The sequence below is a fragment of the Somniosus microcephalus genome, chromosome 8 (assembly GCF_052327205.1).
Source record: "Somniosus microcephalus isolate GS21.2 chromosome 8, FLI_Smic_1.0, whole genome shotgun sequence".
Classification (NCBI taxonomy): Eukaryota; Metazoa; Chordata; class Chondrichthyes; order Squaliformes; family Somniosidae; genus Somniosus; species Somniosus microcephalus.
Genome location: NC_140994.1, coordinates 32,207,118 through 32,220,545, shown reverse-complemented (window position 1 = coordinate 32,220,545; position 13,428 = coordinate 32,207,118). Strand labels below are relative to the sequence as shown.

At 46.5% G+C, this 13,428-nt stretch overlaps 1 protein-coding gene across 5 annotated transcripts in view; it reads right to left on the bottom strand.

The window, feature by feature from the left end:
- Positions 1–13,428, bottom strand: part of ccdc186 (coiled-coil domain-containing protein 186) — a 128,930-nt gene that overhangs the window by 84,362 nt on the left and 31,140 nt on the right. For all 5 annotated transcript variants that reach the window (XM_085994450.1, XM_085994447.1, XM_085994446.1 and 2 more), the window contains 4 exons: positions 13,118–13,244; positions 6,852–6,980; positions 4,528–4,740; positions 3,368–3,487 (listed from right to left, as the gene is read on the bottom strand). In XM_085994450.1, coding sequence (XP_085850576.1) covers positions 3,368–3,487; positions 4,528–4,740; positions 6,852–6,980; positions 13,118–13,244 — 589 coding nt within the window. The remainder of the gene's footprint in view (positions 1–3,367; positions 3,488–4,527; positions 4,741–6,851; positions 6,981–13,117; positions 13,245–13,428) is intronic.

Genomic DNA, 13,428 nt, shown 5'->3' with positions numbered 1-13,428 from the left:
GTAGCAGGGCATTTAGAAAAACATACTGCAATCAAACAGAGTCAGCATGGTTTTAGGAAAGGGAAATCATGTTTAACAAATCTGCTGGAGTTCTTTGATGATGTAACAAGCAGGGTGGACAAGGGTAAGCCAGTGAATGTGGTGTATTTGGATTTCCAGAATGCATTCAATAAGGTTACTGCATAAGATAAGAGCTCACGGAGTTGGGGGTAATATATTAGCATGGATAGAGAATTGGCTAACTAACAGAAAGCAGAGAGTTAGGATAAATGGGATATTTTCTGGTTGGCAAACGGTAACTAGTGGGGTGCCACAGGGATCGGTGCTGGGGCCCCAACTATTTACAATCTACATTAATGACTTGGATGAAGGGACCAAGTATAATGTAGCCAAGTTTGTGGATGATACAAAGAGATGGGTGGGAAAGCAAGTTGTGCAGAGGACTCAACGAATCTGAAAGGGATATAGACAGGCTTGGTGAGTGGGCAAACATTTGGCAGGTGGAGTATAATGTGGGAAAGTGTGAGGTTATCCACTTTGGCAGGAAAAATAAAAAAAGCAAACAATTATTTAAATGGAGAGAGATTACAAAATGCTACAGTTCAGAGGGACCTGGGAGTCCTTGTGCATGAAACACAAGAAGTTAACATTCAGGTACAGCAAGTAATCAAAGGCAAATGGAATGTTGGCCTTTATTTCAAGGGGGTTGGAGTATAAAAGCAGGGAAGTCCTGCTACAACTGTACAGGGTATTGGTGAGACCACACCTTGAGTACTGTGTACAGTTTTGGTCTCCTTATTTAAGGAAGGATATACTTGCACTGGAGGCAGTTCAGAGACGATTCACTAGGTTAATTCCAGAGATGAGGGGTTTGACTTATGAGGAAAGGTTGAGCAGGCTGGGCCTATACTCACTGGAATTTAGAAGAATGAGAGGTGATCTTATCGAAACATAAGATACTGATGGGGCTTGACAGGTACATGCAGAGAGGATGTTTCCCCTCATGGGGAAATCTGGAACTCGGGGGCACAGTCTCAGAATAAAGGGTCGCCCTTTTAGAACGGAGATGAGGAGGAACTTCTTCTTTCAGAGGGTCGTAAATTTGTGGAATTCTCTGCCCCAGAGAGCTGTGGAGGCTGGGTCAGTAAATACATTTAAAGTGGAGATAGACAAATTTTTGCAAGATAAGGGAGTGAAGAGTTATGGGGAGCGGGCTGGGAAGTGGCTTTGAGCCTGAGATCAGCCATAATCTTATTGAATGGCAGAGCAGGCTCGAGGGGCCAAGTGGCCTATTCCTGCTCCTATTTCTTATGTTCTTATGTTCTCCTGGATGCAGCAGTTCTGCCTTGTTGTAGCTGGTGGGTTTCACGAGGTGTGCAAAACTCGACCAGCTACAGTTAGATACAAAATGCGGATTAAAGAGGCTTCCAGCCTCATAATATTTAAATAGACAGCCCCCCAGCAGAGAAGAGCAAAAAGACTCATCCCAAGTGTAAACAGGATGAGCTATGTAGGAAATGCAGAAAAAACCCAAACTCTGTATGAACCTGGGTGGGGAGCAGAGGCCGGAGAGGCCCGGGTGGGGGCCACGGATCGGAATCCTGGTGGGAGTGCTGGTCAGAGTAGCAAGGAAGGAAGTGTGCAGGAGCAAACCTCCAGTGGAAAGTTTTATTTTTCCTCCCCGCTATATTTGCTAGCAGTAGTGCCCAGGAGATTCATCTTCCATTCCGGGAGAATCCCAGACAATCTGAAAGGATTGGCAACCCTAGAATAGGTACATGGGTGGGGGGAGGGGGCGGAAGGCAAATGGAAAAAGGAACTGATTTAAATGGAAATCTTACCACAAGTACTTGCCTAAAATGGCTAATGCTGCAGCCAAAACACGACCAGCTATTACTTGAGAACGGTGCTCATACAGGCTCCAGTCCAGCTTAACCTGCTAACCAGCCCCCCACTCCCAGTGCCTATTGGCCTGCATGCCCACCAGTCAATGCACTGGTACTGCCCATTAACTCAACTGCCTTACTTTCTCACAAACTGCTCTTAGCAGTACCCAGGACAATAATCTGTCATCCCAGGAGACTCCCAGACAGACAGAGAGCTGGCAACTCTACTAGATAGGGAAGTAAAGATCAAAATATTAAGGACACACAAATTATAATATAAGTCACACACCAGGTTATAGTCCAACAGTTTTATTTGAAATCACAAGCTTTCGGAGCGCTGCTCCTTCGTCAGGTGACCCGACGAAGGCGCAGCGCTCCGAAAGCTTGTGATTTCAAATAAAACCGTTGGACTATAACCTGGTGTTGTGTGACTTCTTACATTTGTCCACCCCAGTCCAACACCGGCATCTCCACACAAATTATAATGGGATACTATAGTAGGAGTTAGGTAATGAAAGGAATGAGCTTTGCATGGTTTCTCATCTTGGACTTTTTTTTAGTTTCTTGTGTTTGGAAATTATAGACAAACATGCCAAGTCTAACAGTAAAGTTGCAGAAAAAATTCTGACCACTGTAGTTACCACTCCAAATAAATCTCAATATTTTGTACAAGAAGTGTTCATGGCCATGTTCTCTTTATTATCAAGTTATGAAATTAATTTCCTTTTACCTCAACAGTGCAGACAACCAGTGGTCACTTAATCTGCAAAAAGGTCATTTATACCTGTGTTAATTTTATTCCTACTTGCAAGCTTCTGGGAGAATTTGTGGAATAGAAGGTGCTTAACACCATATTTTCTGGATTCATTCCAAAGATCTAACCCTTCTAGGAGGAAGTTCTGACTGGTCTGTAAAATCTCAAGTTTGATGCAGGCTTTGATCCATTTGTTGTCTGTAGGGCTCGCCATTAGGATTCGGATCCAGGCAAGTTGCCCAGCTTTTCACAAACCGATACATCTGTGACATCAACATCTACAACCATAATGGGGACATGCATCTCCTGCAAACAACACAATATGCTCTTGATTATTGCAATTTTATCACCTATTTCTGGATTATGATCAGGAAGGTGGTTTAGGGTTGCTGCAATAAAAAACTACAGGTTCTGACAGGAAAAGGAATGGCTTTAAGGGGCTCTGGCAGGCAAACTTGCAATATGTACTATATATTGAGCGAACTATACTTCAGTGCTGGCCAAGAATGAGAGAGACACAAATCCAAGAATCATAAGCAGTTTAAATTTATTTGTGTGTTTTCCTTTGCCCAAATACTGTGAGCTGTACTTTGATTCACTGCCTTCCTGTATAACATTCAACACTACAGGTAAAAGATTTGTATTTTTAAATATGAAACATTTCAATGACTATCTTTTTGTGATTGCTAGATTTGATGATCTAAACAGCTGCAACATGTTCACTAACCTTGTGTGTATCCATTTCACTTTTTAACTTGTTCTGGGCCCATTTCACTTTGATGATGTTGGAGTTGATGTCTTCCTTCAGTTTTTCAACATCTCTGCTGAGCTTTGTGGCTTCTCCTTCCTGCAACCATCGAAACAAACATTTAAAGCATTTGAATCAAAGCTTTGCAAATCTTCAAAAAGTAAAAGCTTAAAAAGTGAACCTTCCCATCTTCAAGCAACACTACTAGAGAAGCTGAAGATTCACATCCTTATTGAGAACGTTTGAAATTTTCTGCATCTTTATTACATTCCCTATCCAACCAAACACATTTATTCCAAAACTAGGCAGCTAACATTTTTTTATTTATTATTTATTTATTATTATTATTTTTTTTTATTTTTTTTTTCCAAACAGAATTACATTACTTTATCTCTTGTTCTATGCCTCTCCTTTGGTCTCTCTCTGACCAGCTTGAATCAGCCGTTTGGAAATAGACAAGTCTGAAGAAAAATTGACTTAGCTTCTAATCTTCCTCAACTCTCCGGTCTCTGTTCAACAGCTTTGTCCAGTTAATACAGCACAAATCACATATTATATAATTTGTTCGCCTTGACTTGGCAGTACTGAGAGACATTCCTGTTTAAATGATTCAAATATACTGTCTGGTAAGGCGAGCAAGATGCTATCACAGTCCTGAAAAAGATTTTAACTCCTAGCCTAGATAATTTCAACTTGCAGCATTTTGTAAGTTACTGCTGAATGTTTAGTATTGAATACATATTCTGGATGCTTTTCATACACAGGTTTGCAGAAGTACTTCAAAATCAAGTGAAATATACTGCAACGGTTCTTCAGCCTTCAACTATTTTCATTCTCTTTAAAAACTAGCACATTAGTCATATCTTTCACCTAAACTACGTGGGGTGCATGGAATGGCTGCACTTGAGTTTATTTTGCCTTGAATCCCAAAACTGTAATGTTGTCGCTGGCCAGGAATCCTGGGCCTCAGGGAGCCACACACACAAATTATTGTCCAGTTCACACAGGAAGAATTGCCAGTTGTGGAATTAAGTGAGAAAAGTAGGGGGGAAAAGTCCTCTTCTACTACTGGCATCAGAATTTCTACAGATGGATTACAGCTCTATATACAGTCTCATTACATTACTGAGATAAATTACCTTTGCCTCATAGAGCTGTTGTAATCTTGCCTTCTCTTGTGAGAGCTGTTTGGCCTTAATAGTCAATTTCTCCAGTTCTCTGTTGGCATCTCTTAGTTTTTTTTCAATTCCTTCCTTCTCTTTTCGAAGATCAAGGGCTTCTTTCTCTCCTCGAACGTACTTCATTACCATAGCTTCTTTTTCCTGACGAGCCTCCTCACATTTTTTGTTAGCCTAAAAAGTAAGAACCAGTTCATTTCCCAGGTCCATTTCTTTAAAAAAAAAACTAATTCAGGCAACATCAAGTGGTGGATAAATATCCATTAACACTATATGCAGAAGATAAAGCAATATGAATTAAGCTTACAGGCAAACATAAATCCACAAACATTACTACAGTCTTTAGTGGAATGACTACACAAATTTCTTGAACATCTTACTGCATTTTAAAATAAATATCAGCTGCACAATCTCTTGGGCTGTGTTTTTTCCTTTCCTTGTATATTAGGTGGCACAACAGAATGTGGCCAATGACAGCTGCAATGAAGACAAATGGCGCACTAACCCTGGGGGCATGGGAGACCTTAGATTAATGTATTGAGGCAAAAATTAAGAAAATCAGAAATTTAACTTGCCCTAATGCACGCTCCAACAGCCCTGGCTCAGCAAGTGATGGCTAACTGTGGATTTCATCATCTCCTTTGACGTGTTCAATGACAATGACAATGAGGGTGGGTTGATAATGTCACCGTCAATCTTTGCTCTGTAGACTTCTGACATGATCTTCAAAGCATGGAAGATGCCAAGCTGTCCATAACCAGCGATGAAATGAATGGCCAGTTAATAGTTTGAGGTCATTGGTTGAGGGAGGAATATTGGCCAGGACATCGGGAGAATTCCCTGCTTCTCTTCAAATAGTGCCACGGGGTCTTCAACGCCCATCTGAACATTTAACGTTTGGTTTAACGTCTCATACTCCATTTTCACACCAATATAAAACAGATTTGAATATGCACTTACACAAGAGTGACAGCATAACTCCATAGTCAGCTTCTGATCTGATAAAATGTACTAAACACCATTTGAAACCACCTGGATTTGCCACTTGTAGAATATATCATCAGTGCGGTGTGAAGCCTGGATTATAAAAGTATTCAGGAGCCTGGTGGAGCTCCTGGGCATGTTATAAACTTACTGTGGAATCTTTTTAAAGTATCAGAAAGTGGACACTCTCAACCACTCTATTGCCACCTGCCAAGGGAGTAGAGCTCTGCCTATTTATGCAAGCACTCATGCAAAACAAACCCTCTCCTAGCAAGCAGATTACAATTCACAGCCAGGTGCTCCCCACAACTTAACACGGGTCTTGCCAGCTGCACTTCACACTATCGCTTTTGGAGTAATAGTGATGTATAACTGCAGCCTCAAACTTGGATGATGGTTCGGTTTATACTGCTGGACAATTTCTTAACCCAGCAGGAAAACAAAAAATAATCACATACTTCCATTACATTGTTTTTAAATGTAAACAAACTTAACCTAGTTCACTTCTGTAATAGCAACTTAAGCTCACACTAAAACTAGAATGTGCTTTTCTTTTTTAGCAAAAAAAAAATCCACAAGCATAAAATGCTCTCTCCATTATAATTAGTTCAAAATCCAACTCCAAAGCCTATCAAATTAGCTTTTAAATAATGTGTGCTGTGGTAGGTGAACTAGTAACAATACTGTATATGCCATCGGCAGTAGCATGTGTCCTGCTTTTTAAGCATATAGAATACAGCAGTTAAGTGAGAATTCTTTAGTACACTGAATAATTTCTAATTAGCAGCGGGATTCCTTCTCTCCCATTAGAAGCTACATCTCATAAGAAGTTTCATACATTAGTCAGATGCGATTTGCAAGAGAGCATATTTTTCTTTAGGCTGCAAATCATTTTCATGCTTAAAATGACCTACAAAACTGGATTATGTAGATTCAGACTGCATTGATAGAATAGATGAATATAAAAGAAGGCGGGACAAAGGAAGAAGTACAACCACAATCAAGTTAAAGTTTATTTTGAACTTTTTCAGTAATTCTTACACTGTTCCAAACTCAACAGATCAATCCAAAAAGCATTTGGGGTGGGTTATTTCACCGATTGGAAGTTGTCCAGTTGGGCCCGTACACAGGCAAAATTCAGGAGGTGGTCAAGAGAAGGGGGTGGGGGGCGGAGGGGAAAACAGCTTCCCGTCAGGGTAAAGCAAAACAAAAAAGATGTCCCAAAAGAAATACATCATTCCTAAACAAAAACCCGAAATATAAGTGGCACTTTTTAAATTGTATTTTGAAAGCATTCTTACTTGTTCTATCCGAAAAGTTACATTTCTTTGCATCTGGTGAATGGCGTTCTTGGCAGCAGCATCTTGAGAGCTCAATCGCTCCTTCGTTATCTTGATTTCCATCATAAGATTTTCAACTTTGGCTTCCATCTGCAATAAATGAGTGAATCCATAATGAGTAGATAATTCCTCTGTTGAGTTTTACAGGCTAATTAAAAAGTTTGAATTATAAGTTAATGGGGATCAATAAACAGCTCTTTGTATTACAGTTTTCCATTCCCTCCTACATACACACAATTTTACATATTTCTCTTACATTCTTGCACAATTCACCATCAGCTTTTCCCCCCATTATAAATTCCTACGTCCACAATTAGAATATAAACTACCTATGTAAACTTGTCAGGTGGTACATGGTCTCCTGGGAGTTGTGGTACTGCAGCACGAGGGTGTAATGACAGCATGACAATTTACATAGGCTGTTTATAAACATGAAGCTAGGAATTTATAATGAAGTATGTGTTGCCACAGTACAAATTTTCCCAGCCTTTCTGGAGTCCCAATTACCAAAAGTTCAATTTCATTGGACACCTGTCCTCATTTGTTGCCAATTATACACTGAATACAACAGAAAGCTGGAAGGGCAATAAAGTCTGACAACTGTTAGAACCTACAAGCATCATGCGGCTAAAGCTACTCGTTTTGCTAGGTGAATCTACAAGGTAACTTTAGGGAAAAGGGGACAGTCAAATCGAAAAAGGCAACCAAGGACCTACAAAATTAAATATATGTAATACTAGTGATGCTAATAACCTATTCTGGTTTAATCCCTAGATCTTTCAACTTCACTTTGGCTGTTTTGACCGGTGTAATTATCTGCACGAACATCTTTGTGGCCTTTGCGGGGGGGGGGGGGGGGGGCGAGGGAGAGGGCGCGGGCGAGAGAGAGAAGGGGGGAGAGGGCGCGGGCGAGAGAGAGAGAGAAGGGGGGAGAGGGCGCGGGCGAGAGAGAGAGAGAGAAGGGGGGAGAGGGCGCGGGCGAGAGAGAGAGAGAGAAGGGGGGAGAGGGCGCGGGCGAGAGAGAGAGAAGGGGGGAGAGGGCGCGGGCGAGAGAGAGAAGGGGGGAGAGGGCGCGGGCGAGAGAGAGAAGGGGGGAGAGGGCGCGGGCGAGAGAGAGAAGGGGGGAGAGGGCGCAGGCGAGAGAGAGAAGGGGGAGAGGGCGCGGGCGAGAGAAGGGGGGAGAGGGCGCGGGCGAGAGAGAGAAGGGGGAGAGGGCGCGGGCGAGAGAGAGAAGGGGGGAGAGGGCGCGGGCGAGAGAGAAGGGGGGAGAGGGCGCGCGCGAGAGAGAGAAGGGGGAGAGGGCGCGGGCGAGAGAGAGAAGGGGGGAGAGGGCGCGGGCGAGAGAGAGAAGGGGGGAGAGGGCGCGCGCGAGAGAGAGAAGGGGGGAGAGGGCGCGCGCGAGAGAGAAGGGGGGAGAGGGCGCGCGCGAGAGAGAGAAGGTGGGAGAGGGCGCGGGCGAGAGAGAGAAGGGGGGAGAGGGCGCGTGCGAGAGAGAAGGGGAGAGGGCGCGTGCGAGAGAGAAGGGGGGGAGAGGGCGCGCGCGAGGGGGGGGGGGAGAGGGCGCGGGCGAGAGAGAGAAGGGGGGAGAGGGCGCGAGAGAGAGAAGGGGGAGAGGGCGCGCGCGAGAGAGAGAAGGGGGGAGAGGGCGCGGGCGAGAGAGAGAAGGGGGAGAGGGCGCGCGCGCGAGAGAGAGAAGGGGGGAGAGGGCGCGGGCGAGAGAGAGAAGGGGGAGAGGGCGCGCGCGCGAGAGAGAGAAGGGGGGAGAGGGCGCGCGCGAGAGAGAGAAGGGGGGAGAGGGCGCGCGCGAGAGAGAGAAGGGGGAGAGGGCGCGCGCGAGAGAGAGAAGGGGGGAGAGGGCGCGCGCGAGAGAGAGAAGGGGGGAGAGGGCGCGCGCGAGAGAGAGAAGGGGGGAGAGGGCGCGCGCGAGAGAGAGAAGGGGGGAGAGGGCGCGCGCGAGAGAGAGAAGGGGGGAGAGGGCGCGCGCGAGAGAGAGAAGGGGGGAGAGGGCGCGCGCGAGAGAGAGAAGGGGGGAGAGGGCGCGGGCGAGAGAGAAGGGGGAGAGGGCGCGGGCGAGAGAGAGAAGGGGGGAGAGGGCGCGGGCGAGAGAGAGAAGGGGGGGAGAGGGCGCGGGCGAGAGAGAGAAGGGGGGAGAGGGCGCGGGCGAGAGAGAGAAGGGGGGAGAGGGCGCGGGCGAGAGAGAGGAGGGTGGAGAGGGCGCGGGCGAGAGAGAAGGGGGAGAGGGCGCGGGCGAGAGAGAGAAGGGGGGAGAGGGCGCGGGTGAGAGAGAAGGGGGGAGAGGGCGCGGGCGAGAGAGAGAAGGGGGGAGAGGGCGCGGGCGAGAGAGAGAAGGGGGGAGAGGGCGCGGGCGAGAGAGAGAAGGGGGGAGAGGGCGCGGGCGAGAGAGAGAAGGGGGAGAGGGCGCGGGCGAGAGAGAGAAGGGGGAGAGGGCGCGGGCGAGAGAGAGAAGGGGGAGAGGGCGCGGGCGAGAGAGAGAAGGGGAGAGGGCGCGGGCGAGAGAGAGAAGGGGGGAGAGGGCGCGGGCGAGAGAGAGAAGGGGGAGAGGGCGCGGGCGAGAGAGAGAAGGGGGGGGAGAGGGCGCGGGCGAGAGAGAGAAGGGGGGAGAGGGCGCGGGCGAGAGAGAAGGGGGGAGAGGGCGCGTGCGAGAGAGAAGGGGGAGAGGGCGCGGGCGAGAGAGAAGTGGGGAGAGGGCGCGGGCGAGAGAGAGAAGGGGGAGAGGGCGCGGGCGAGAGAGAAGGGGGAGAGGGCGCGGGCGAGAGAAGGGGGAGAGGGCGCGGGCGAGAGAGAAGGGGGGAGAGGGCGCGGGCGAGAGAGAGAAGGGGGAGAGGGCGCGGGCGAGAGAGAGAAGGGGGGAGAGGGCGCGGGCGAGAGAGAGAAGGGGGGAGAGGGCGCGGGCGAGAGAGAGAAGGGGGGAGAGGGCGCGGGCGAGAGAGAGAAGGGGGGAGAGGGCGCGGGCGAGAGAGAGAAGGGGGGAGAGGGCGCGGGCGAGAGAGAGAAGGGGGAGAGGGCGCGGGCGAGAGAGAGAAGGGGGGAGAGGGCGCGGGCGAGAGAGAGAAGGGGGGAGAGGGCGCGGGCGAGAGAGAGAAGGGGGGAGAGGGCGCGCGCGAGAGAGAAGGGGGAGAGGGCGCGCGCGAGAGAGAAGGGGGGAGAGAGCGCGCGAGAGAGGCGGGGGAGAGGGCGCGTGAGAGAGAGAGAGAGGGGGGGGGGAAAGAGAGAGAGAGAGAGAGAGAGAGAGAGAGAGAGAGAGAGAGAGAGAAGGGGGGAGAGAGCCAGAGAGTGAGAGAGCCCGAGAGAGAGAGACAGAGACTGGCGGGGGGGGGGGGGCGGGGGGGGGGGCGGGGGTTGCGGAAGTGAAGGTCAGAAACTCAGGGATGGATGGGAGGAAGGTTAGGAACTTGTTATGGGGGGGGGCAGGATCTTGTTTTGGGGGTGGGTGAGGGTCTTAACTCGCGAGGGTGAGCCCTGTCTGTTCTCTGTGAGCTCTGTTCTGTCTGTAGCCTGGCAGTCAGAATGGTTCGAATTGCACTTTGCAAAGTTCTTGATTACTTAGGTAGGCAGGATCCAATTACGCATTCCAGATAAACTGCTGGGTGTTGTCTTGTCTTGTTCTCCAAGGTGACCAATCAGAAATCTGGTGTTGGAAATAAATGCAACCTATTTTGACACCATTCATGCAGCTGTGTTGTCCACCTTTTTCTTCCAATATCCAATACTTTACACTGCTATCAAATTACATTTATATAGCACCTTTAACATAGAAAAATGTCCTAAGGTGTTTCACAGAGGCAGAATCAAAGAAATGGATACCAACCCAAAGAAGGAGAGGTTAGGAGAGATGACAAAAACATTGGTCAAAGAGGTAGGTTTTAACAAAGGTCTTAATGGAGGGGAGGGAGATGGAGGGGTTTAGGGAGAGAATTCCAGAGCGTGGGGCCTAGACAGCTGAAGGCACAGCAGCAGTGGTGAAGCAAAAGGATGGAGGGCAAAGCGCAAGAGGCCAGAGTCAGAGCAACAGAGTTCAAGGGAGAGTGTTGTCAAACTGGAGGCAATTAGAGGCGAGAGTCATAAGAGTAGGGAGGGGCAAGGCCATGAAAGATCAGAAGCACATGAAATTTAATACTGATAAGTGTAAAGTATTACACAGTGGATGTCTCGTCACTGCAGAGTAGTGATCAATAGAGCAAGCTGGATGCTGAACAACAAAACCAAATAAGTAGTGGATAAATCAAAAAGTCATCCTCAAATTGTACAGTGCTCAGGACAGATTGCAACTCGAGGACTGAACAATTGTGATCACCAGGCATAAATGAGACATAAGGGAGTCATTCAAGCCCTGTAAGTTGTATAATGAACAAGGCTGATCCTTAGCAGCAAGTTAGTAAATTAAGTGGAAAGACTAGATATTTTCAAGCATGAAAGGTGGCTAAGAGAGAGTGCCTCATACAGGTGTATACATTAGTAAATGACAGAAAACATTGGAATCATCGAAGAATCGGTTGCTGCAAGGAGGAGACTAGAGAATTGTTCTAAATGGATGAGTTAGGTTAGCCTTCCTCATCCATATTATCTTATGATCTTGTCGCTATTAATCATCTTGTACAGACAAACAAAAGCTAATAATATTGGCCTTCTAATTGACTTTACAGAAAGAAAACTAGTTAGAGAAGACCAATGAAAGACACTGGAGGTGGCTCAATGTCTTACTACATTTGCGTGTTGCTCCAAAATAAGAAATTCTGGCTAAAGACGCTCAAAAATGGAAATATGCACACATAACCAAGAACTAAAGTTGCCCAGAAGTTCTGAAATCTTGAATCTTTTGATTTCACATAGAGATGCAAAGTAAAAGAGTCTCACTATGTTAAATTGTAGCAATAACGTTAAAGAAACATGTTCTATCACAGCAACTGAATAAGAGATACTGTCTGCCAAACAATTAATTTCTTACTGTAATAATTCATAGTCTTCAACTATATATAAAACAAAATCCAAGACTAGTGGATCTCCCACAGCATTGCTTGCAGGTTGAGGAGATGTCTGGCAGACGCACCCGGGAGGGGTCATGGACCACACAGAGTGAGTGTGAAAGAAAGGAAGAGCAGGAGCACAGGTAGATTAGGGAGAGAAGATAAACGAGCACTCGAGAAGGGCAATACTTCAGAGTTCAAGGCTTGCAGGTGCCCAACTCGACATCAGGGTACTTTAAATTAAGTTGCATGTTTGAGCAGGTAAAGCTTTCTAAATTCGATTCCTAGAAGTATAGAATACTTTGCTCGCCTTAAAATGTTAAACACATAAAGCAACATTATCAAAAAGCTTTCCCCTCAGCAACCCTTTCCTCAGGACAGGGTTGCTGCAGTTATAATCAAAGAAAATGTATTTTGTTGCAATCCCCCTCCCCTTCAACCTTCATCTTCCCCTCACCCCCTCCTACTAAAAGAGCAAGAGGTGAGGTTCAGAGAACTGGCTTACGCAGAGTTGTTAGAGCATGGAAAGCATTGCTACAGGACGTAGTTAGGGCAGAGACCACTGAATCTTTTCAAGGAAAAACAAATAAACTTTTGTCGTGAAGGAAGATCCAGGGTTATGGAGGAGAGGAGGCAGCAACAGGATTAGTGTTGGATTGCTCTTGCAAAGAGCTGGCACATATATAATGGGCCCAAGCGCTTCATTCTATGGTTCTATGAACCATTAAATTATCTCCCCGACACATGCAAAGGATTGACTCCAGAATGAAATTTGAATCACTTCCCATACAGGGCAGACTTCCCGCAAGGCATTTGATAATTTTAAAAGTTTGCCAAAAACAGTCTAAAAATAGGCTAACCCATAAAGAGCAGGCTTTTAAAGAATGAATAATCATTAACATTTGGCTGTCAACACTGATACGCTCTCAGCGTCTCCCTGCTCCATGTGAGGAATACAAGTTCTTTGCCTAGTTATGTCACGAGGGAGATGACAAGCAGAAGCCCGACCCTTCCCCCATGAAAGAGAGAAATGAAAAGAAAGCACAAGTTACCAAGTTAGTTTCAACTCCTTACAAATTAATTGGAAAAACAGCATTGCTGCAAAATGGCATACTACAAAGGGAAGTTGACAAAAGAAAAATTGAACTAAATGCATCCAAATTTTGCAGTAATTTGCATCATATTAGAGAGCAAACCCAGTCCTGTTGCATGAGTTTACATCGAGTCGCAGAGATGGCTCACCTGTTTTATAGTGTTGATGTGTTGCTTTTCTGTTTCAGAACGCTTTTTCAATTCATCTTTCAAGTTGTCTTTCTCTGCACAGATCTCCACAATCATTTCCTGATGTTTTCGGTTTTCTTCCATCAGTCTGCACAGTAAACACAACAGCAACATGAGCAAAAGAAAAGTTTAACAGCATTCACCTTTTACTATAATCAAAATGTAGTAACATTTGGTTGGCTATAAACTCTTGCCATTTGTAGTTTTATGTAACTATCTGAGCATTCCCAACCAAATTTCAAGAAGCACAGCAAGTAGGAGTTCAGTTATCG